The following is a 26324-nucleotide window of genomic DNA, read 5'->3' on the forward strand; positions in this document are numbered from 1 at the left end:
TTCTTAAAATGTGCCTTTATTTTATTAACTACAGCAGGCAGCTTCACAGCAATATCATACAGCAAATGCAAAAAAGTCAGAAGCCAATCATCCCAAAATTAAATCAACTATCCAAACAATTAATAAACAAAAGGTCCAGCTTCCTTAGAAGTCTGCATCTCCCCCTCCCCCCGAGTGAAAGCACTGTATACAAGGGCTACCTCCACACTTCAAACTACAGATGTCATGTTGAGCTTGTGTAGATGTATGCACACTAGCTGTGATTGAGCTAGCAAGCTGAAAATATCAGTGTAGCTAAGGTGGGATGGGCTAGTCACTCCATGCACATATCTAGGGTCTCAGGTGGTATGGTGCTTAGCATAACTAACTTATCCTGCTGCCCTTGCCCCCACCGCTGTGCTTCTATTTTTAGTGTGCTAGCTCAATTAAAGCTAGCATGTGTATGTTTACCTGAGCTGGAAATTACACCTCTAGCTCAAAACAGTAGATGTATCCCATGGCTCCTCACAAACCTAAATGGCCCTGTATTCATGTTGAACATGAAGGGTGGCAAGGTAAAACTTTGTGGCAAGAGAATATTTTCAATGATTCAAATAATAACTCCCTAGACTGCTCTTTATGAAAACAGAAATACATTTCATAGCAAATTACCTTCACAACATGCACTATCAAGTCCTAAAGACTATGTACATAGAGCCAGATACAATGTTCTTCAGTCAGGTAACAGCCACACTGACTTTGATGGGAGTTTTGCCTGGGCAGGGAGTCCAAGATCTAGCCTATAGTGGTTATTTAATAGATAATGTGGTGAACAATCAACTGTCCTGGCACCTAACTGAGACATCCTTCTGATTTATTGTCAGGTAGCACCAGAAGAAAGATGGAATTGTCTGAAGGGCTGTGTGGGGATGAGGGACAGAGCATTTTCAGTCACTCGGTTCTGACCTTTTTTATTGCAGAAAGACCATTTCAGCATTTCTGAAACCATAAATCTGTGAAGGTCTGATCCTGCAAAGTTTCTGCACTGTCAAACTCCTTTTGAAGTGAGTGATAGTTGAGAGCATTCAGTCCCTGACAGGATTGGGCCCTAACTAAAGCACATCAAAAAATCTGCACTAGAACTAGGAGAAATTACCAATTTTTAGTTGGACAATATTTGCATTTAAAACCCCCTGGATATTTAAATATGTAATCCAGAGCAAAATTGCTGCCATCAGTATAGAACACCAATTTGGTAGCAAGAATGCTGGAATTCTTGAAAGCTGATGGCTGAATAACTCAAATAGCAAAGTGAAACCATGTGCTACTAAACTTATAAGCACATTTGCAAGACATAAATAAACTCACTGAATTTCTAGATGATGAATGTGGGATGGGTTAAAGAGAATCTGCTCTGAGAATCTTCTCAAACACTGTAAGTAAATAGAGTACATATCCAAATGCCTCAAATTCACATAATGTGTGTCCTCCTTTTTTTGAGTATTAATGTTTAAAATATATTGTGCTTTCATTGTGTACTTTATTAGTATAAATTAGTACTTTATCTTCTTTCTTTCTTTCTTTCTTTCTTTCTTTCTTTCTGTGGGTTCCATACCAGATAAGTTCCCATGTGCTTAAAGAAAGTTAATGTGCAGTGTATTTTTTAAAGATAAGCAGAGTTTTCATGGACTGCTTAAAAATATTACTGAGAAGTGACATAAAACACTTCAGGTAACTTTAGAACTATAGTAGAACCTCTCTAGTTACGAACACCAGGGTTACGAACTGGTCAACCAAAGACCTCCTTTGGAACCAGAAGTATGCAATCAGGCACCAGCAAAGACACAAAAAAACAAAAACGAACAAACAAACAAACAAAAACCCTCAAACAAATAGAGTACAGTACTGTGTTAAAAATAAACTACTAAAAAAATTAAGTGAAAGTTAAAAAAAAAAAGATTTGACAAGGTAAGGAAACTGTTTCTGTGCTTGTTTCATTTAAATTAAGATGGTTAAAAGCAGCATATTTCTTCTGCATAGTAAAGTTTCAAAGCTGTATTAAGTCAATGTTCAGTTGTAAACTTTTGAAAGAACCACCATGTTTTGTTTACAGTTACAAACATTTCAGAGTTACAAGCAACTTCCATTCCCAAGGTGTTCCTAACTCCGAGGTTCTACTATAAATCACTAATATGCATTGCTTTTCAGCTTGGTTGTAATCTCCATCAGTACTTGACTATTTGACAGAGAGGATAATAGGTAGGAAAAATCCTTATAAATTCGAAAACAAATTTTTTGGTTATCCAGTGACTATAACAAAGCACAGGTTAGAAGGTAGATGGTGCAGAAAGCTAATGTATGGAACTGTTAACATTTGGATTGCTGAGTTTGAATCATACTTTAGATGAAAAGGCAGATACATTTTAGTGGTCTAATCTAGTACCTTTTAAATATTTTGTCCATGTTACGGAACTACCACACAGTTCACATAGCTGGCCGTCACTGCTCCAGGCTGGCCAATTACTTGAGGCCTGATCCGATGCTCATATCAATGTCAGTGATAAGTTTCCTGCTGAGTTCACTGAGAGTTAGATCAAGCTCTAGGATATTAGAAGTATTGTTGAGTTTTTTTGGCCCAGTGGTGAGGGCCAAAGTCTTGCTTGGCTCTAACAAGTGTCATTAGCTCCTCATTTTAATGAGTGTTGAAATTATGCAGAATTTCAAATAAAAAAATAGGAAAAAAGTCTTTTGAAATTAAAAAGAAAAACATAGATGCTGTTTTATTGTATTTTTAAGCAACCATTCAATTGCTGAGTTATGAGAAGAAGCATGGTATGATGCAATACATTGGGACAGGATACTGAGGGTCTGAACATGCCACTGCACTAATAATACATGAGCTAGCTGCAGGAAGGTTAGTAAATTTCAACTGCCCAGTGCCTTTCTTTCTGTCTGTCTGTAAAACCTGTAGTCCAGACATGTAAAGTATCAAAAGCAAATGAGGTAATGCCAAGATTTAGGAGACAAATCTTGTTTATATTGGTGTAATGCAATTGAGATAAATGGGATTATTCCCCTTTACACCAGATGAGACTCTGGACCATTATCTGAACTAGCTTCTAGAGGAAAGCAAAAATACTGTCCATAAACTACATAAAGCAGTAGTCCCACTGATTGCAATGGGAACTGTATTCAATATAGGACCATAGAGTTTGGCCCATTGTAAAACAAACAAATAAACTAAGTTAAGTGAATGCCAGCTCAGCAATATTGTGTAGTGGGTCATTGTGAGAAAATTGCCATGTAAACCACCTGAATTTCACCTCCCTCCTTAGAAATGTATAGCTCTAACAATAATGTAACCCACTCAGCAGCTGGGGCATTGATGTGGTTTAGGGTACTGACGTTCGTCTTTCTTTTTTACTTCATTTTACGAGCTATTCCGATAGACGAAATTGAAATAAATAACTATTAACCAAGCTAACCTCTTTGAAGGTTAATGTGGTTAGGTTAGGCTGTGTATAAATCAAGCAAGTGATATATAAGTGTTGTGATGAGTTCATAGTGGCTACACATAATGTATTCATGATAAAATGGCAAGATATAGTAATTCTTTTTCTGCAACAACACAAAAGAGAAACTCATACCTCTATAAACAATTAACATATGATTTACAAAGGCAACTCCCTGCTCCCAAACCCACTTTAACATTATTTTCCTTTCGTATAATAAGTGAGATCCATGAGTATTTGGTTAAGCACTGAGATCTCGGAATCTGAAAGTACTTTTGGTTTGTCCTTGCTTTCCAATCATATTCAGAAGTGTTCAGTAGAATTAATTCTGTCTTCATTCTTGTCTGTCAGTTTTGTCACTGGACTTGGACTGGATCACTTTCTTCCTTCGATAATTTTGGTTCATCTTACTCCTCCTCCATTCCTTCCCAGTAAGTAGTTATTGATTTTAGACATGTGTGAGTTACTTGCTGTTCAGTGTGGTCAGACTATTGTTGCTATGGGCATTGATGTTTATCAGAACATCGTTTACAAAAAGTCCCTTTCTTTCTCCACTGAGAACTTGCTATCACCTTCCCACATCTGATTTGAAGTCTGTAGTTAAAAAACACTTTCTTGTCTTTGCAAACATACCATAACTCCATCTAACCCTTCCATCGGCCCACTTGACATTGACCGGGCTGACATTGTCCTGCCAGAGAATAAGCTTTCCCTTCTGGTCTCCAGACTGTCAATGAGCTGTACCTTTTTACCTATTACCTGCATGAATTTCTGATAAAATTCTTTGGATGCAAAATAGTAAATGAATGGATCTATACAGAGATTCAGGCAACTGAGGCATAGGGTGAGCTTGTAAGCAGGGTATAAACTCTTGTGGAAAAAGAGACGGCTGATCATGTGCACAAGTAGAATAAAGTTATTAGGGGCGAAGCAAGTGATGAATACCAAGAGGACAATTGCAGCCAGGTAAATAGACCTAGTCTTCTGCCTGCTACCGTATCTGCTAGAGGTCTGAATGAGCTTCCGAATAGTGCCAATGTAGCAGGCTACCATCACTATGAATGGGATTAGGAAGAAAAGAACAAACAGCGTCAGAAGAAAGGTTGCCCATGCTATAACATTGGGCAGCATGTCCCATTTGAGCACATCGAAACAAGTTATGATCCCTAGTGGTTTTACTTCATAGGTCAGATCTGTGCTTGCCAGTGGGTATAAGGCCAATAGCAAAACGGCCCACATGCCCAAGCAGGCAGCAAGTGCATATCTCTTTCTTCTCCACTTGACTAACTTCAAGGGATACACCACTCCCAAGAACCGCTCTATGCTAATGCAGGTCATGGTGAGTATGGAAGAATACATGTTTGAGTAGAACATCACTGTGACTAAGCTGCAAAGGCTCTTACCAAAGATCCAGTTGTTGTTTTTGATGTGATAGATAATCTGGAAGGGAAAGCAGCAAGCCAGTGTGAGGTCTGTGATGCTAAGGTTAATCATGAAGATAACTGAGGGTGTCTTGGGTTTGATATGGCAGCAGAACACCCAAAGGGAGAACAGATTCCCAGGGATGCTGATGAGGGCCACCAAGGAGTACACAGCTGGGAGGGTGATTGCAATAGCTCTGTTCTGAAGCATGGCCATTGTTTCATTGTCCAGTTGGGATATATTTGTAGGCATTATGGAAAACAAAACTGTTGATTCTTAAAAGCCTTCTGGATCATATCATGAGAGAGCAGTTAAAATCTAAAGGGCAAATATAAAGAGAAGAGATATGTCAAAACAATAGTTAAGAATACATTTTCCCTGTTAATTAAATGTAAAACAAAAGCATTATTTACGTTCACGTTTCAAGTTAGTTTTGAACTGAACTGTCATTACATCACTCTGGAAAATATTTAGTGTGAAATCCTAGCTCTATTGAAGTCATGGCAAAACTGCCATTAACTTCAGTGGGGCCAGGATTTCACTCCCAAATGCTGGTTGCCCTTTACCATTCCCACTTTATATTCCTATGTTTGTCCAACAACAGTGTGGGGTCAAAGGTGTGAATGCATTGCAGCCAAAGAAGAGAAAGGGAAATGACAGATCAAAAGTCTCTGTGATGAGACAAGGTACGTGAAATGATATCTTTTATTGGACCAATTTCTGTTGGTGAGAGAGACAAGTTTTTGAGCCACACAGCTCTTCTTCAGGTCTGGAAAACACTCAGTATATTTCCCAGACCTGAAGAAAAGTTCTGTGTATGCTTGAAAGCTTGTCTCTCTCACCAACAGAAGTTGGTCTAAGAAAAGATATTACCTCACTCACCTTGTCTCTCTTATATCCTGGGACTCACACAGCTACAACAACACTGCACACAACAATGGAAGAGTTCTATGGTGGACATAACAGTGGCCCAGAATGAGCCAAGGCTAATGCAGCTGGCAGTGGCGGGGACTGATAGTAGCGTAGAGAGGCCTGTAGGCCCCGCTACATCCAGCTGGCAGCAACTATTGATGAATGTTTTATTAATTATTAGTTATTTCTCATAGTGCCCCAAAACTTTCTAGACTTCTGCCAAAATAGACTAAAATATATGACTGTTGCCCCAGAGACTTTACGAGCTAAAATCAGACAAGCAGTTATGAGGGGCTACAAAGACAGGAGGGAGAGGGCTGAGAGTATGAGCCCTGTATAGCCTTAAATTCCCCAATTTTTTTTTAGAGTTAGCAGCCTTGGAATACTTTTAACATAAAATAATTCAAATGTACTAAAAAAGATTTGATTCTAATAAGGGTCTGTAGCAAACAGATAACATCAGTTATTGCTATTTGTCCTTTTGGGGTTTCTAGCCACAGTGTTTTTGAGTCACGCTAAGCAATCTGAGAACAAGACAGTTTAGAGGTAGAATCTACTAGAACCCAGAGATGAGGTCTAATATGCAGTTCACATGAAAAGAAATTAACACATGCCAAGAAATAACTGCATCCCATGATCACAATTGCACAAAACCCTTGGGAGCAAATTCATCACAGCTGAATTTCATTCTTGTCAGTGGAGTTACACCAGGAGTGAAACTGGCCCTCTGTTTTTAAGAGGGAATTGCCAAGTCACTTCCTGACACAAAACTGTTGAAGTGCAGCACGTGCAGAAGTCTCTCTCCCCACTCCGGCGGTCCATGGCTTTTACAGGAAAACATTTATTGTAGGCTCTGATCCAGCAAATCTTTATACGGATGTGTAACTTAAAGCATGTGAGTATAAGCTAATGACACTGTGCTTAAGCGCCTACTGGATCAGGGCCACAGTGGCATATGACATAAGTAGGCACTGGAAGAACAGATGACAAGAATGATTGAAACCAGGAAAAAATGTGCAGAAGTCTGATCAGCTTTCTCATAGGCTTTAAATCTAGAAGGTAGCATTATGGTCATCTACTCTGATCTCTGCATAACACAGGCAGCATTGCTATCCCCACCTTTCAGAAAGGGAATTGAGGCACAGAGAAACTAAATGACTTGCCCAAGGCCACACCAGAAATCTTTGATAAATCTGGCAGCTAAACCCAGGTCTCTCGAATCTTTGGCAATTACCCTAACCAGCAAACTATCCTTCCTCTTTGATTACTTTTCCTAACATAGATACATGAAATGGCAGTTGCCTGAAGTGGGTTGATCTAGTTTAATTGTCCCTATATTGTGTCTGGCTTTGTTTGGTATGTATATTTTCATGCTTTTCTGTACAATTTTTATGAACTCCTACCAACCACAGTCTTTTCCGTCACCTGTTGTTTACCTTAAATTTAATACATGAAGTTAAAAAATAATTGTAGTAATTTTTGTGTTTAAAACCAGATTAGGATTAGGGTTAGAGTTGGGTTTATTCGCTGCATATTTTTCTTACCGCTGAAGACTTTTCCTTCAGTTATATCCTTCTAACACAATTGAAATTAGTGGAATTGCATGGGTTGAATGGGGAGAATTTGTCCCAGAACTATTTGAAATTTTAAACTTTACACATAGTTGAGCCACAAAAATATTCATGTGAAAATGTCATGGTTGGTGACAGGTACATTAGAAAGGATTACTAATTAGACAGCTCATCTGACTAAGGGGTTTTTAAATGTGGAAGAGAAAAGGGAACAAAAGTCTCATTGCCACTCCTCTCAATTTCTGGGTTGTCAGATATCAAAAGACAGGTGTTTTAAGCAGTTAAGCTTCCTCTTGTCTTAATATGGACTTTTATGGAAGGTTATATGGGTTGATTTATTTCAGTTAATTTCTGATGGTAAGATGGCCTGAGTCCTCATAAGCACCCTGAAGTTGTAGCATAGAAGGGATTTCTTCTGATCATACTTGTCTCTGGTCAGCCACATCCCAATACCATAGCTCTTTGTAGCTTAAGTAAAATCAGATTTTTCTTCTGGCATGCGAGTAACGTGCATGTTAGCTCTGGTGACAGGAGCTGTAATTCCCCGCCCCCCTCCAATTGGCAGCCACATGTAAATCACACAATAACAGCAATACCCTTACCCAAATGGGAAATATAGAAAGAAGATGGGACTGTGGGCTTTTTCTCACAGTAGGGTAACACCAAAACAAACGCCTACTTTCCTCATATGAAAGTGCTAAATAGAACAGATGGTTTTCCTCTCACACATTTGTTCTCTTCCAGTTAATACATCACCAAGTGCACATGTGAAAATTATGACTGACACAATAAATACACAGTCTTGGGTGAATCTACAAAGTTTTTGAGTTCAAGTTTAGCTTGGATGCTTCAGTCTAAGCCTATCCAAAACTAGTAAGATTTCACACTGACAAGTTCTGGCACCATCTCTCCCTCACTCCCAAGGAATCCACATTTCCTCTGTAGTGAGACCTGGCTACTTGCTGCTAGGTATCCTTACAGGTCTGTCTCACGTCATATGCCTCTGAGCTGGAGATAATCCGAGAGCTCTGGAGTATTCGAGAAATCCTGTTTTTCTTATAACAAGACAGCACAAAGATATTCTTTACTTTTCCTGTAATATCTCTGACTGATCCTCAAAGTGATCATCAAGTGAAATCTTGAGATCAGGTAGTAGAATGCCTTTCAATTTACTCTTATTCTATAAGATATTTATAACAGCCTGATAAAATAAATACATCAAATTAAATAGAAAAGCTTAAACGTTAAGCAACACAGGAGACTTTTTATTGGTTGCATATGTACTGAGGACATTGTTCCATCCCTGGAAGACTGGCTGGTTGCCTAAAAATAAGCAAACAAGGACAAAGCATAATGAAAACCACACAGCTGGTAAATATTCAGCTGAGGATTTAATTCTACATGGAACCTCTGGATCACTAGGTTGGTGACAGGGCATTTGGTGAATGAGGCACAGTATTCCAAGTGAATGAATTTCCTTTTCTGATTGTGTGTGAGGAAGATGGAGAAGTTGCAGGGAGAGGTACTATACTGCTAGAAGAGTTAGAAATACCTAATAGATAGCTAGGTAGAGCAAGGGGTTTTCAAAGGAGAAAAAGAGAAGAAAAGAACTCATTATCACATCTCAGTTTCTCTTCTTGAAATATAGTATTGGCTGCTTTTAGGTCCTGATTCAGTAAAGCACTAAATACATGCTTACATCCCATTGAACTAAAGAATGTGCTTATGTGCTTTGTTGAATAAGGATGGACATAAGCATATGCTTAAAATTAAGTGTGTGCTTTACTGCAACGGGGCCTGAGTTAATAACTGGTGAGTGCTCCCTGGTTGTAATAACCTCATTCTGTTAAATATAAACTTTATGGGTGCAGACTGAGCTATTCATTGTAAATAAACTCAGAGGCAGAGATGTTTATCAGCCCAGGGTTTGCTTATTGCAAAGTTACTAAAGCTCTGTCTCCACTGAAAAAAACAACGGTGTATTTTTACATGGAGATAGCTAGCTTGATGTAAAATACTAGTGGAGACAAGGCATTGTATTTTTTACTTTAATTATTTTCATCACTTGTCATAAATATAAAGGGAAGGATAAACACCTTTAAAATCCCTCCTGGCCAGAGGAAAAACCCTTTCACCTGTAAAGGGTTAAGAAGCTAGGATAACCTCGCTGGCACCTGACCAAAATGACCAATGAGGAGACAAGATACTTTCAAAAGCTGGGGGAGGGAGAAACAAAGCCTCTCTCTCGGTCTGTTTGATGCTTTTGCCGGGGACAGAACAGGAATGGAGTCTTAGAACTTAGTAAGTAATCTAGCTAGATATGCGTTAGATTCTGATTCCTTTAAATGGCTGAGAGAATAAGCTGTGCTGAATGGAATGGATATTCCTGTTTTTGTGTCTTTTTGTAACTTAAGGTTTTGCCTAGAGGGATTCTCTATGTTTTGAATCTGATTATCCTGTAAGGTATTTACCATCCTGATTTTACAGAGGTGATTCTTTTTACTTTTTCTTCTATTAAAATTCTTCTTTTAAGAATCTGAATGTTTTTTTCATTGTTCTTAAGATCCAAGGGTTTGGGTCTGTGTTCACCTACACAAATTGGTGAGTATTTTTATCAAACCTTCCTCCGGAAAGGGGGTGTAACGTTTGGGAGGATTTTGGGGGGAAAGACATTTCCCAAGGGACTCTTTCCTAGTAATATACTGGTTAGACGTTTGGTGGTGGCAGCGAAAGTCCAAGGGCAAAAGGTAAAATAGTTTGTACCTTGGGGAAGTTTTAACCTAAGCTGGTAAAAGTAAGCTTAGGAGGTTTTCATGCAGGTCCCCACATCTGTACCCTAGAGTTCAGAGTGGGGAAGAAACCTTGACATCATTATACAGAGCTATACCCCCTAAGTGAGGGGCCTAGCATTGCTCTAGTCTAGCTATAGAAATAAAAATGACATGTGCCCTTGTTTACACTAGCATTTTACATTAAGATAGTTATTTCAGTGTGACAACACACTATATTTGCAGCAAAGATATAGCCAGAGAAAACTACCAGAGAGACCTTATATCTCAGCTTTTTCTCCCATAATCTGGGATAGCCACAAAATGAGGTGATGGCTTCATGAAAAAACTTCATGAAAAAACTGATACAGATACAGACAGACATCATCTTAATTCCAAATGCAAATAGATGGACATCATAGCAAAAGGACTAAAGGTAAAAAATCCATTACAATCTACATATCACACAGACTATGCTGAGAGATTGTGCCACACACTCTCAAAGAAACTGCAAAATCACCTGATCAACATCTTGATCAGGGAAACAGGGAAAGATTAAGAATTAGCTCTCAAAACTGGATACTCTTATTAAAAAACAACCTTCCACACAAACTTCCTAATAGATAGATTTTACAAAAACTAGACAAGCCATTTACAACACAAACTTTGCTTCTCTACAAAGGAAAAAGAACAGTAAACTATCTAAACTGCTATATGCCACAAGGAGCCACAACAGTAGTTCCCTTAACCCACCCAAAAATATTGTTAATCTTTCCAGCTATACTCTTAACCCGGCAGAAGAGTCTGTCCTATCTCGGGGCCTCTCCTTTTGTCCCTCCAGGCCCACAAACATGATACAGTTCTGTGGTGACCTAGAATCCTTCTTTCGACGTCTCCGACTCAAAGAATATTTCCAACACACCTCTGAACAACATACTAACCAACAGAATCCTTCCTACCAACACTACAGAAAGGAGGATTCTGCGTGGACGCCTCCTGAAGGTGGAAACAACAGACTGGACTTCTACCTAGAGAGCTTCCGTCGATGTGCACAGGCTGAAATTGTGGAAAAGCAGCATCACTTGGCCAATAACTTCATCCGTGCTGAACATGCCATCAACAGCCTCAGGAACAACTCTGACATCATAATCAAAAAGGCTGACAAAGGAGGTGCTGTCATCATCATGAATAAGTTGGAATATGAACAAGAAGCTGCTAGGAAGCTCTCTAACTCCAAATTCTATAGGCCATTATCCTCTGATCCCACTGAGGATTACCAAAAAAAACTATACCATCTGCTCAAGAAACTCCCTGAAAAAGCACAGAAACAGATCTGTGCGGACACATGCCTAGAACCCCGACCAGGGATATTCTGTTTGCTGCCTAAGATCCATAAACCTGTAAATCCTGGACGCCCCATCATTTCAGGCATTGGCACCCTAACAGCAGGATTGTCTGGCTATGTGGACTCTCTCCTTAGGCCCTACGCTACCAGCACTCCCAGCTATCTTCAAGACACCACTGACTTCCTGAGGAAACTACAGTCCATCTGTGATCTTCCAGAAAACACCATTCTGGCCACTATGGATGTAGAAGCCCTCTACACCAACATTCCACACAAAGATGGGCTACAAGCCGTCAGGAACAGTATCCCCGATAATGTCACAGCAAACCTGGTGGCTGACCTTTGTGACTTTGTCCTCACCCACAACTATTTCACATTTGGGAACAATATATATCTTCAAGTCAGTGGCACAGCTATGGGTACTCGCGTGGCCCCGCAGTATGCTAACATTTTTATGGCTGACTTAGAACAACGCTTCCTTAGCTCTTGTCCCCTAATGCCCCTACTCTACTTGTGCTATATTGATGACATCTTCATCATCTGGACCCGTGGAAAAGAAGCCCTTGAGGAATTCCACCATGATTTAAACAATTTCCATCCCACCATCAACTTCAGCCTAGATCAATCCATACAAGCAGTCCATTTCCTGGACACTACTGTGCTAATAAGCGATGGTCAAATAAACCACCCTATAACAGAAACCTACTGACCGCTCTACTTACCTACATGCCTCCAGTTTCCATCCAGGACACACCACACGATCCATTGTCTACAGCCAGGCTCTAAGATACAACCGCATTTGCTCCAATCCGTCAGATAGAATCAAACACCTACAAGATCTCTATCATGCATTCCTACAACTACAATACCCACCTGCTGAAGTGAAGAAACAGATTGACAGAGCCAGAAGAGTACCCAGAAGTCACCTACTACAGGACAGGCCCAACAAAGAAAATAACAGAATGACACTAGCTGTCATCTTCAGCCCCCAACTAAAACCTCTCCAGCGCATCATCAAAGATTTACAACCTATCCTGAAAAATGATCCCTCACTCTCATAGATCTTGGGAGACAGACCAGTCCTCACGTACAGACAGCCCCCCAACCTGAAGCAAATACTCTCCAGCAACCACACAACACACAACAAAAACACTAACCCAGGAACCTATCCTTGCAACAAAGCCTGATGCCAGCTCTGTCCACATATTTATACAAGTGACACCATCATAGGACCTAGTCACACAAAGCCACGACTCGTTCACCTGCACATCTACCAATGTGATATATGCCATCATGTGCCAGCAATGCCCCTCTGCCATGTACATTGGCCAAACTGGACAGTCTCCATGCAAAAGAATAAATGGACACAAATCTGACATCAGAATCATAACATTCAAAAACTGGTAGGAGAACACTTCAACCTCTCTGGCCACTCAGTAAAAGAATTAAGGGTGGCAATTTTGCAAACGAAAAGTTTCAAAAACAGACTCCAATGAGAAACTACTGAGCTTGAATTAATATGCAAACTAGATACCATTAACTTGGGTTTGAATAGAGACTGGGAGTGGCTGGGTCATTACACATATTGAATCTATTTCCCTAAGTTAAGTAGCCTCACACCTTCTTGTCAACTGTCTACATGGGCCATCTTGATTATCACTACAAAAGTTTTTTTCTCCTGCTAATAATAGCTCATCTTAACTAATTAGCCTCTTACAGTTTGTATGGCAACTTCCACCTTCTCTGAATGTGTGTGTGTGTGTGTGTATATGTATATATATATATCTTCTTACTATATGTTCCATTCTATGCATCCAATGAAGTGGGCTGTAGCCCACGAAAGCTTGTGCTCTAATAAATTTGTTAGTCTTTAAGGTACCACAAGTACTCCTGTTCTTTTTATTTAGTTAGTGGGTTTGCATTATTGTAATGTACTTTTTTCTAAAGTCTTGTCTTTTGTTTTTGTCTGTCAGATCTTCTGCGGCAGCTCTCAAATGTTGGACCTGATCTGAGAGAGAGGACTGAACATCCGATTATTGTTTCCTTCTCTATTGTCTCATTCTTTTAATTTGCCATTGAGCTTTTCCTGTTTAAATTTAAACAGGGAAGAAGAAAACAGGATTGTAAATTGTTTCTTACTCTACAAATGTATTACTCTTTTCATCTGTTAAAGTTTTCATTTCCAATTTCTGTGTCCTCTGTTTTTCCCCACATGTTATGACAGCTGAGAGAACATAGGCCCAGTTAAGGCAGCTCTCAGAGGCACATGATGGGACTTATTTATGTTGGGGCTTAACTGACAACTTGGCTGGACAGCTGAATCTGAAAAGTGATTCTTTCAGAGGATTCCTCCTTTTCTATAACCACCTTTTATTTCTTTGCCTTTCTCGAGCTGTGTGTCTTTTCTTTCCCTCTTTGCCGCACATCTGGCAGTGATATTTGCGGGCCCTGCCTTCACAGGATAGTTACTGAGGCCCCAATCCACTAAAGTACATAGGTGTTGGGGTAGACAGGCGTTCACCTACCTAACTCGCATGCAGGGCTGACCCGATAGTTGTGCTCAGAGGCCACCTGCTGGATTGGGTCCCATGCAAAATCTGATAGCAGCAGAAGGTGGTGCCTGGGCTGTGGGAGACTGTTCCACTGTGGAAGTGGATAAATATTTAAATAGTTATGAGGCCGGAAAGAGAGAGGAAGAGAGTGAGAATGATGTAGTACCCTGGTGGTTCAGGCACCCACATGGGAGACCCAGGGTCCAATGCCCCTCCTCCAATGACCCTTTCGTTATTTATCCACACTGGAACAGCTTCAACAGGAGGGACTGAGGGAGCCCTACATCTGACTATCCGATCAGTGGTTAGAACCCTCTCCTGAGACCCTGTTCAGCTCCCTTCTTCCCATTAGCCATAAAAGGAGATGAACCTGGGTGTCCCATATCCTAGATGAGTGCTCTGACCACTGGGCTAAAAGTTATTAGGTGGGCATCACCTCCTACTCTTCCAGGTGTTTTATGTGGAGCGAGACAGGCACCTAACTCACTTCTGCAAGAAACTACTTAGGTGCCTAAGCTACCTGACCCCAGGAGGGCAATGGGTTCCTGTTCATGGATCACTAACTAGAGAGGGGTGCCTCTCTGGGGTTAGGCAGTGATCTTGGAGAGAGCCACAGGGCTTAGTGCATATCCCTAGTCATTGGCATCTTCCATTAGCTAGCTTAGCTGGCTCCCTGCCTAGCCTGCTGGATTTTGTGGATCACATTCTAAAGCTCCTATCTCTCCCCATGCAGTGTATATAATGTGTTCCTGTGATTTTCTAGGTACCTAAAAGTTATGCACTGTTATTCTCAGCATCACAATGTCTCAGTCTGTTGATCTGAGCCCAAGCTTTTTCTGAACTAATCGTGCTGCTTTACATGGGGACCTCTGCTGCCATCTGCCTTATGCTGTTTCCTAATACCTGGGGTATTTTTGAAAACGTCTCTGCAACAATCAAGGCACAATTTTTGCTCACTGAGCTTGTATTATCATATGGGCATAACTCTTAATTTTCACCAATTTTTAGCTCCCTTCCTTTAAAAAAAAACCAAAATTATGGGCACCTGCCAATTCTGCCTTCTGTGCACATGCCTGTGGATTCAGATTTGCACTTCTGAAAATTTAACACTAAATAGTTACATCATTTCTTACCTACTATGTTTTGGCCTTTGAAGAATGAAAACAAAACCATAGTTCTTATTTTTCATTACATTCTCAATGTAAAAGCCTAGTGGAGATGGACAAGGCACTATAGTTTTTACCTCGAGGTAGCTAATTAGTGTAAGCTACAGGTGAGGCTATAGGGTTGACCTCAATTACCTAAGTCAAGATAAAACTACCTGTGCCTTGTCTCCACTAGGATTCTACATTGAGTTAGTTATCTCAAATTATCTTTAAGTGAAAACACAGCTGTTTTTTTCAGTGAAAACATATGTATAAGTGTCACTATCTCCCTCATATTCCAAACTTCAGAGCTTGAGACCTGTAAAAGATGGAGCTTAGAGCATACACTAGTTCAAGCACAACCACATCTGCAAAAAAACTTTATTTCCATCAAATAAAGAGCATTTTAGTTATCACAGGGTGCTGATTTATCTTATTTTCTCCAATGTGAGAAACTGTAAACGACCACATTTGCACAAGCCAACCAGAAAGTCTTAGGTGTGAAATCTACCCATGTAGAAGGAAAAAAAAACAAGCAATGCTGTGTTAATCTGTTAGACTAGCTAAGGAGTGTTATTAACTGTAAACAGATAGCTTTTCGTTTCCTGTCTCTTTCCTGGATTTCTTAACATGCTTCATGAGTCTGTTTTCACAGAACACTATTGCACAGAGTTCTTGCCAATACTAAGGGAACATTTTTTAAAATTTCTACCTTTGCTACCACTGAGTCAGAAATGCTGGTAGCTCTACTGGTGTTAGCAACACTGAGAGCCCTAATCTGTAAAAGGTTCCTATGGCCACCGCCATCTTATACATCATGTCAATTAAATCTGCTCAGAACAAGTCTAATCAAGTTGGTCTTAAAAATGAGCCTTGTCTACACTAAGGGCCAGAACCTCAGCTGGTGTAATGAGGCAAAGCTCTGATTTAAATATTGATGTCAATGGACCGAGGTTGCTGAGGATCTGGGTCTAGGACTTGAAATGTTGCTGGGGGAGGGGGACATTTTTAGAAAATGGCCTTAGACCTTGACAATATTTAAGAGTTCAACAGTTTCATTTTTGGGGTAAACACTCAGTTAAATTAATGCAAAACTCTGTGGGCACACTCTTAATTTGATTGAAACCTGACTCATATTGATTTAACTTGATTTACTGATTTGTCAACTTCAGCTAAATTGATACTGTTTCAGTCAAATCAAGTGTCCACACAAGATTTTGCACCAGCTCTAGTGAATCAGTTTATAATTGCACTTTTTGGCCTTGTCTACATACACAGAAGCTGCACTGTTGTCACTTAAGGCTTGTCTACACACTCCAGCAATGTGCACTACGGGGGTATGATTTCTAAAGCACACTAATGTGTTGCACACTAACTGGTCCATGTAGACCCTACTGGTGTGCACTAAAGGTTCCCTAGTGTTTCAAACAGCACTACATTAAGGTGCACTAGTGTTTCAAACAGCACTACATTAAGGCGCACTAGGGAACTTTTAGTTGCTTTGACAATGCACTGTATCAGTGCTAAGTTTAATTAATATACGTTCGTATTAAATCTTTTGAGTACTGTCTATACCAGACTATGGCTTCCGGTCTGTGATTGCTCCCTAGCACTAGTGATTGCATCATGTGATTGTGGTGAAACTAAGAGGAAGATGTACAGTTGCTCATTTCCTTTATGACTTGACCTGCTTTGGCCAGGAAACAAGTGACAGTTTGTACACTGAGGCTGCCTGTCGCTAATATAAGGAGATATTTTTACAAACTCCTCAAAATTCAGGAAAAATCCTGCCCACAATTGTATATTTACTCTGTAGATTATAATTAGTGTTCTAATGTGTACTTTTCCCAGTTTAAATGCATAGGTTATATTTTCTCTCTCACTGTTCTGTGAAACTCTGGCCAAACATTTTCTCACCTGTTCAGCCCACTGAAGAATCCAGTCAGACCTGTATATTTACTTTAAAAGTTTATCTCCACAAATAGAAAACTCACATGTAAAAGACATTTGCTTTCTTTTTCTCTTTTCTGTGCATTAAGGATATGGCATTATGACGCTGTTGCTGTTCAGTTTAAGACATGATGGAGTCTGTCAGCATGTTTATTGCTGAAGGCTCCAGCTTCAGTCTCCACTGATGACTTTGCTGGCTGTGTATGCAATGATACTTCATTATAAAATGCCCCGAGGGGTAGGCCTTGACCTCCTGTGAACCTTGGATGCTTGGGAGAATATGTAATACAGTGACCTACTATGTATATAATTAGGACTCCCTCTGCCCCAGTTGCTGGTCCCAGTGATTTTACAACTTCCTACTATCTCACTTATAAAAGAGAGCTCTTTTAGATCTAGTGGTAGAAACCTGTGAGCAGAAGGGCCTGTGTATGATCCCCATTGAGTGGACACACTTTGGTTTACTATTATTTTTATTACAGTGAAATCTATACATTAGATTCCTCAGGGCTAGGACCATCTTTTCATCGTGTTTATACAGAGCTCAACACAGTTGGGTTGGGGCCTTTAAGTGGTACAAGGATAATAATAACAAAGAGACTACCTTTATTAGGGAACCTACCTTCTTAAGAGTTCTCTCCAATCTATCCACAAACACAACTAAAATTCTACTCTGTAGTTATTAGAGGATTATTTCAGTTAAATAGCCAATTGTTTCCAGTTCCTTGAGGGAGCTTTTAAGACAGGTTTCAGTTTATTAATAATACTAAAAGCTTTAAGGCCTTGTTTCTAACTAAAAATGAGCATCGGCAGACCTGTTTCATACTTACCACCTGTATTTAACCCTGGATCCCAGTGAAGGTTTATATTTACATATTCAGTGATACAGTTGCTATAATTGTTGGAATGAGACACTGTATCAATTTGTATTGAACTATACTTGATTGACAACTATGTATATATCCTTCTTAAAGGCTAGCATGTGTCAACAAAAAAACAAATTCAGGAAAATTCATGGTTTTTTTGTTTCATTTGTGACAATTTACTGTACTACAATCACATGGTTTAGCTCTTTGTTTTTAAAACACAGCTGTTGTAATCTGACTGAGAAACAAGGTTTTTATGTATGCCGTGTTGTTGTAGACATGTTGGTGCCAGGATATTACAGAGACAAGATAGGTGATAGACAAACTTTTGAGGTTACACTGGGAACACTCTGAATTAGTTTCCCACACTTGAAGAAGAACTCTCCGTAAGCTGGAAAACGTAACTCTCTCACCAACAGAATTTGGTCCAGTAAAAGATATTACCTCACCCAACTTGTCTCCCTAAAGTTTTATGAGGCACTTTAGCAATTAGGACCTGATCCTGCAAGATGTTCACGTATGATAAACTTTAAGCATGTGAATAATCCCAGTGAAGTTAATGGGACAGATCCTCAGGTTGTGTAAATAGTGATAGCTCCATCGAAACCATGTGTCTAGGACAGTTAACACCAGCTGAGGGTCTGCCCCAGTGGATTACTCAAGTGCAAAAGGTAAGCATGCACATAACTTTTGTCAGGATTGGGCCCTTCGTTATATTAGTCTGTGTTTAGATCTTTCACATGCTTTCCCTTCTTCTATGTATTCTCTAGAATATTTCACAAGTTGCTGCAAGAACTGTATCTGGGTCGTGAGAATAGAACAGTTGCCTTTAGCCCAGAATTTATTCTGACATGAAAACAAGAGAATATTAAGCATCAGGAAAAAAAAACAGTTTTCAGTTATATACCACAATCAGTGTACAAAATCAAAGAGAAGTATCTGAGTTCTGAGTATAGGCCCAATCCAGCTTTGTTCGACGCCCATAACTGTTTTGTCACTGCCTGCAATGGGGGAAGCACTGAGCCCCCTATTTGAATATAAATCAGTCAAATAAAACATGATTTGTTTCTTGCAGATCCAAGGCACACTAGAATAGGTGCATGTGAAAACCAGTCGAAACAAAATTGGAATCCCAAAAAGGGTTTTATCTGCCTAACATTGATCACTTTTACTCTCTCTCTCCATATTTTTAACCAGTTTTGTCTATTTTTGTAAAGATTCATCTCTTGGTTCTGTAATGAAAATGCTGTACATAAAACTAAAAAGAACATTTAACAAAGCATGTAAAAGACATGCTTTTTGTCCAACTGTTAGTAATTGTCCAGCACATATTTCTTACCATTCACTGACAGATTACGTGTGAGACTGACTGCTTTACATCATCCAAAAATGCCTCCTCTTTATTTTCCTCAAGGCAAACCCCTGGCGTATGAGCTAAATGTGTCCAGTCAATGTATACATCTGGCTCACACATGAATTAAAAATTATTCTACTGTTTGGTCAATCATCAGGATATGCCAACCCTCCCCCCGAACAGGCTACAAAGTACAATTACTACAGCCCCTGTGCAGGATCCCGTGAGCTTGGTGAGATATAAAGTTAACCTGGACTAGTTAATTTTCTTCTGTATCTAACTCTTTGCTGCTGGAAATGAAAATTGATCCGGCTCCTTCCATAAGAGCTTTGGCACATGCAGAAGGAATCTGTCTATTCCTAGTCAGACTCCCTATGGATGAGGCAAAAAGACCTCTAAGAGAAATGTATGAGAATATTCACCTTCTGCACTCTCTTACACAGGGAGCACTTCGGAGGCAATATTCTGACCAATCCTGGAGAAAGCAGGGTGGGGTGGAAGGACAAAAAAATGGAGGAGAAAGTGATGAAAAATGCAACAGCAGAAGAAAAAGAAAAAAGAGCACATAAAAAAGAGGAAAAATGGCAGAATTAAAAGGACTGAAAAGAATGAGTGGATACCTAAAAAGAAAAAAAAGAAGAAAGATAAATGTACAGAAAAGAAAGGAGGTGAGATCTAAGCAGTAGGGACAGGTCAGGGAGAAACACAGACAGCAGAGGTAAAGAAAAATAGATCAAACAGTGGTCATCCTAACTCTGGCGCCCATTTGTTATTTCAACGGAATGCGTGATAATCTCTCAGTGACATGTGTACAACCCTATTGAAGTCACTGCCCTATTGGGAATAGGTAAACATGTATATTGGAGAAGTGTTGCTGTGAGAGCTAGACCCACACAAGGATTTAATACCACTCCAGGCACTTGGAAGAGTGATGCTAATGTCCCTCACTATGATTTTGGACAATGCTCCCCCACCTTATTCCTACAGACCAGTGATGTGTGCTCACTCTGCTCATCTTATGTGATCCTCCCAGGCTATATAACTGCTGTTTTCCCCAAGGGATCTTTCACTGTTGTAGCCCCCCTCATACCATAGCTTCTCCTTTTGTTTGTCACCCCTCCCAGTGTGAAGCCTAAGTTAGGGCCGTGTTGCTGGCACTGTATTTTCTCTGAATGTTGGTCGATTACATATGGGTCCTATATCTGGTAAAAGTCCGGTTACTAGGGGAAGTTGCTATGTTGTACCATTAATGTTGCAGTTTTTTAGTTGGGCAGTCAACAGGATACCAACTGCGGTCATAGGACCCAATGGCTGACTGCCCTCTGGCCATGCCCCCCCGTGGTGTTTGGTACACAGATCTCCAGGACAGTCATGTGCTACTTCCATCTTTCTACATCTGAGCAATTCAGGACATGTGCATTGCCACTGAACACTCTAAACTAATAGCTGGGATGACCACGGCTCAATAATCTTACTGCAACTCTTACATTTATGTAATTCCCACTGAAGTCAATGACATTTTTGTACGCATGACTACTCATATATAAAGTACAAAGGTGAGAAGCACCTTAGAAACAGTTAGATTGCAATAGCTACCCCATCTACACCAGCTGAGAAAATGGAGTGGGTTATTTCAGCCCCTTTGTTATTTTTGTTCTTCTTCTCTGAATTCCCTCAAGTTTGTTAATGCATCACCTTCTAAGGCATGTCTACACAGCCAGCATAGCACTCTGAGCATGCATCCTCCCCTCCCAAGGCTTCAGAGCCCAAACTCTAACCCAAGGCACAACTTCGAAGTGCTGCCTGCACAGCTATTTTTTAGAGCATGAGCTCTGCCAACCCAGGCTGGGAGGCTCACTCCTGTGCACTCTGTAGACATACTCCTAGAGGTGCAAGCAATAGCACACGGGAGGCAGAGAATGTGGAAAGGGAGGAGAGAGAAGGGGTTTTAACAAAAGCTCTTCTTGCTTTTCGACCTTCTATGCCGGCTTGGGCTAGCCCACCAATAAGTAGACCAAAAGGATTCATAAAAATAACAGTGCTAAAGTGCTGAAAGCACAACAACCCACTCAGTAATAGTTGTTCCATTCTCTTGCAAATGTGTTTTAGACGGTATGCAGAGTTATACAGGCCAAAGTTCCCTTCTTTTGAAAGCTAACTAAAGGACATAAAGTTTCCTAATGTTAAAGTGAAAACTGTTCCTCAGTATTCCCCTTCATGCTCAGATAAATTATGCATATAAATCCCCTACAGATCAACAAGTGATTCTATCGCCCTTCTAAAATTTCCCCATTTCTTCTCAGAGTGAAAAATTACATATTTACCTTAACTATAATATTCATTCAATAGTCATAGGCAGAGCACAATAGTGCTTTGTGGTTAGTTGAATTAATGGGGCTGATTGTGCTCTCACTGGCTTCACTATTACCCCAATGTTATGTCATTAATTTTAACTGGAGTTAATATTGATGTCTGTAATGTGCCTGGAGTTTCTTGGATGACAGGTGCTATATAAAGCCTGGATCCACAAAAGTGACTTAGGTGTTGTGATGAGTGTCACAGCACCTAATTTTTAGGTGCCTAGAAGATCACAGGAACACATTGCAATCCACAATGCCCGAGTTAGGCACCCTAGGCTTCCTAAATGTCTACGCAGGTGGTGTCGGAGGGAAGGCTTTGGATTCTTTGACCATGGGATGGTGTTCCAAGAAGGACGAGTGCTAGGCAGAGACGGACTCCACCTAATGAAGAGAGGGAAGAGCATCTTTGCAAGCAGGCTGGCTAACCTAGTGAGGAGGGCTTTAAACTAGGTTAACCGGGGGAAGGAGATCAAAGCCCTGAGGTAAGTGGGGAAGTGGGATACCGGGAGGAAGCACGAGCAGCAGCGTGCCAGAGGGGAGGGCTCCTGCCTCATACTGAGAAAGAGGGACGATCAGCGAGTTTTCTCAAATACACAAATGCAAGAAGCCTGGGGAACAAGCAGGGAGAACTGGAAGTCCTGGCACAGTCAAGGAATTATGTTGTGATTGGAATAACCGAGACTTGGTGGGATAACTCACATGACTGGAGTACTGTCATGGATGGATATAAACTGTTCAGGAAGGACAGGCAGGGCAGAAAAGGTGGGGGACTTGCATTGTATGTAAGGGAGCAGTATGACTGCTCAGAGCCCAAGTATGAAACTGCAGGAAAATCTGAGAGTCTCTGGATTAAGTTTAGAACCGTGAGCAACAAGGGTGATGTCGTGGTGGGAGTCTGCTATAGACCACTGGACCAGGGGGATGAGGTGGACGAGGCTTTCTTCCGGCAACTCACGGAAGTTACTAGATTGCAGGCCCTGGTTCTCATGGGAGAACATTGTGGATTGCAGTTTCACAAACTGGAGAAGGATAGGCATTTGAACACTTAAGTCATGGTTGGGGCCCAGTTTTGTAGATGTGCTCGGGGGCTGCCTAACTCCACACGAACCAGCTTGGGGGAGGGGCAGAGGAGCTCCCTTATAACCTTTTGCCCAGAGGTCAGGGTACTCTCCTCGGATATGGGAGAGGAACAGTTTAAGTCCCACCCTCTGCCTGATGAACAGAAGGGATATAACAGGAATCTGTTACCTCGCAGTAGGCTATAGTCATTCTAACTTTTTTTCTGTCCCGATTAATATTTAATATTCAATTATGTAATTAAGGTGGAACAACTTGAATAGGTGTGATTGAGCGAACCCCCACATCAGAATATTCCATACCCCAGCAGTTAGGGCGCATATCTAAGAATAGATCACTGTTCAAATCCCTTCTCCTCATCAGGCAGAGGGAAGACGTGAGCTGGGGGACTCCCACATCCTGGGTGAGTGTCTTGGCCACTTGGCTAAAAGTGATAATAGAACCTCAACTCCTCCTTCTGGTTATTTTGTGTGGAGTTAGGTGGCCTTTGACCATGTCTACTGGATCAGGCACTTAGGTGGAGGAATACCCTATCTTTCCCTGGTACATGGATTGCTCTGAGGCTGAAGCCGGTGATAGACACCCAGATGCCCAGAGTTAGGCAGCACTTTACATTCTCATAGGCAAAAACTTAAGTGCCAAGTGAGTTAAGGTGCCAACAGGATTAGGTAGCAGCTGAATGGGAGTTCTGTGGGTCACATTGTACCTAAAAATAGGATTTGAGCATGTGATTAGTAATGCTTCTTTCTTTCTTCTTTTTTTTTGTTTGTTTGTTTGCAATCCCGGGAAAGTTAAAAAGAGGGGTTTAAAATGTTAGCTGTTATGATTTGAAGAGTGTAATTAATGTATCTCTTTATTTAAAAAATAGTAGGCAGTTTGTGGTTTCTGACCTTTGTATTTTGCAGCTGATGGCGTAGGAAACAAAAAAATTCTCATGCCTCAGTCAAGTCATGAAGAGCAAACCCACATTTTTAGCTTGCTGCAGTGTTTCCAGCTGCTCACAGATACAATCTGTGATCCTGACCCTCCTTTCTCAGGCTGAATTCTGATGTACTAGTCGGCTACTTTTATTTTAAAGTGACAGTTACCTTAAAGAAACACAAAATGAGTCTATAAAAATGTGTCCAATTTTCCAATTATAGACACCAACACAGGGCCACAGAAACCTTAAAATGACTTCTGTGGGGTGGAAAATGTGTTAGATGTATCTTATATTGAGTCAGGTCCTGAAAAAGTACTGCAAGGGTCATTATGATGACAGTGCAGGTTGTGATATCATTTGGAGAATTTTTTTTCTTTTTAAAATGTCCTCTCCCCTGCCCTCCAACGAGGAGTTACAATGATCGTTGTGTTCCAGGTTAAAGGGAGCCTTTAAGTAATACTCTAATAGTTTGATTCACGGCTGCCCTGAAACTTGTGCAAAGTAAGTGGAAGTCGATGTAAAATGAGATATCGAAGACCTCTGAGAATATCAAAAGATTGAATTCTAGTTCTTCCTGAGGCCTCCTCTACATAAATGGTTTGGGTTCCCCCCTGCCCCACCGCCTTTTCCCCACCCATCATCCCGTATAGTTACTGGATCATACAGGAGACTTTGCTGTGGAAGACTCTTTGTTGCCAGGGGCCTGTTTCAAAGGGAATGGTTGCCCTGTGACCAGAATTCTGATGCATCCATCTAAACAGCCTCCAAAAGCCAGAATCTGTCCTTGACTTCAGTGGAAACAGAGCTAGGCCAGTGCTGAGCATTTCTGCAAATCCTACTCTTGTGTCTAGCTGCTGTGAATGTATTCAGAAAGATCACCATTGTTTAGTGAGTCTCCATCTTCTTCCTTCGGGGGTCTTATCTTTCATGGTGTTTAATTCTTGTTTCTGTTTTACGGCCCACTCTTACTTCCTTAGTAGCCAATGGGAATTTTGATGGGAGCAGAGCAAGCTCATAGTTCTATCATGCAGTAGATGAAGCATAAGGAAATGAGTGTTCTTTCTGAAAACGTTTTAAAAATTTTAAACTCTTAATACTAGTCTTTTTTTAGTAAAATAACTCACTACTAGAATGAAGCATACAGTTTATCTGCTATCTAAAGTGTGTATGTGTGTGAATCATGAGAGACTGTTGTTATTTAATCTGACAACGAAGAAGAATGCTGCACTAAAGGGAGTAAGAAGATCCAAGATTTACTATCCTGTGTGGTAAAGAATTGGCAGACCACTACTTTGGTGGCAATCTACTGAAAAAGGGAATAGTCTGTACCTCATAGCTCAAAGGGAATAGAGATACCAAAAGTGGAGGTGGTAGCTATGCCACCAGATACAAATAGATGTGAGAGATCACGCATATATGGATTTTGCTAATGGAGAAGAAGGAATGAAGCAGCATTTGGAAATTTCCATAGCTATCCATGTGTCATTATTTTGGACTGCTGAAATAATGAAGATATGGGCTGATCGGGCTGTTCAGTGCTAGAAATTATATAGTACCTACATCCCCAAAGTAAAGAAATAGTATTCAGATATAATGGTAAAAGGGATTAAGTTTAATGGGAAATGCATGGCTAAATCCCCTTCAATGCTTTTGATAATCTTAACAAAATCTCAAAAGAAAATCAATGTGAATTTCAGGAAAGTAAATTTAGAATATTCTTCACTCTCTTTCTCACTCCCCTACCCCAATTGAAAAGCAGAATTTCAGACTTAAAAAATCTTTTTTTTTAAAGGTAAGGTTATAAATTCTATTTTGTGAACAAATCTAGGAAGGACTTGTTGTTTGTTAAAACGTTTTCTAGAACTACCTTGCAGGTGAGCAAAGACAGAACATTCAGACATCTTAGAGACTGAAGATAAGGTGCAATGATAAAAAGCTTCTCCTCGCACGATAAAGAAAAAGGTTTTTTACATTGGTACTTTCTGCTTAGACCAGTCCCTCTTTCTTCCTCTTTCACTTCTGCGAAACTCTTTAGAAAAATATCAAAAACAAATGTGAATGTGGTTTACTCATGTCAGCTCTTCCACCACTCCCATATCATCTCTACAGATGTTACCTCAATGCTACACCATAACCTATGCTACGTGCTTTGCTTACTTATAGACTATAATAGATTTTGAAGCATTCTATCATACTAATATATGGATGGTGACACCCACACAAAAATATGCTTTATTTTATTTACTAGTTGCACTATTTTGCAGTAGCAAATTATTCTCCTCTACCAAGGACAACTGGAAAAAAAAGACACTTAGAAACTCATCAACCAAAATGTATTTTTTTAAAAAGAGTTTATACCTTCACAACAGGAAATATTTTTAAATGGCCATGTGAATCACAAGACAAACCAGCCACTTTCTGAACTGTGTTCATTCTAGTCTTCTATTTTTAGGTCACATCATGCGCAAACTGGCTGCCTACACTATTAGTATTTTATTACAAGCAATACAATAATCTAGCGCTAGCACCATTGGGAACAGGATTTTATCTCATGTCTGTATAAATCCTGATTTGCCATACTAAATTTCA

The 26324-nt window shown here is 40.2% G+C and overlaps 1 protein-coding gene across 4 annotated transcripts in view; it reads right to left on the reverse strand.

Annotated features, from left to right (window-relative positions):
* The window catches only part of P2RY8 (P2Y receptor family member 8), a 47895-nt gene continuing 21571 nt past the window's right edge, over positions 1-26324 (reverse strand). For all 4 annotated transcript variants that reach the window (XM_038386619.2, XM_043497204.1, XM_043497240.1 and 1 more), the window contains one exon: positions 1-5231. In XM_038386619.2, the coding sequence (XP_038242547.1) occupies positions 4092-5165 (1074 nt within the window). In that variant the 5' untranslated portion in view covers positions 5166-5231 and the 3' untranslated portion in view covers positions 1-4091. The remainder of the gene's footprint in view (positions 5232-26324) is intronic.

The sequence above is a fragment of the Dermochelys coriacea genome, chromosome 1, assembly GCF_009764565.3.
Source record: "Dermochelys coriacea isolate rDerCor1 chromosome 1, rDerCor1.pri.v4, whole genome shotgun sequence".
NCBI lineage: Eukaryota > Metazoa > Chordata > Testudines > Dermochelyidae > Dermochelys > Dermochelys coriacea.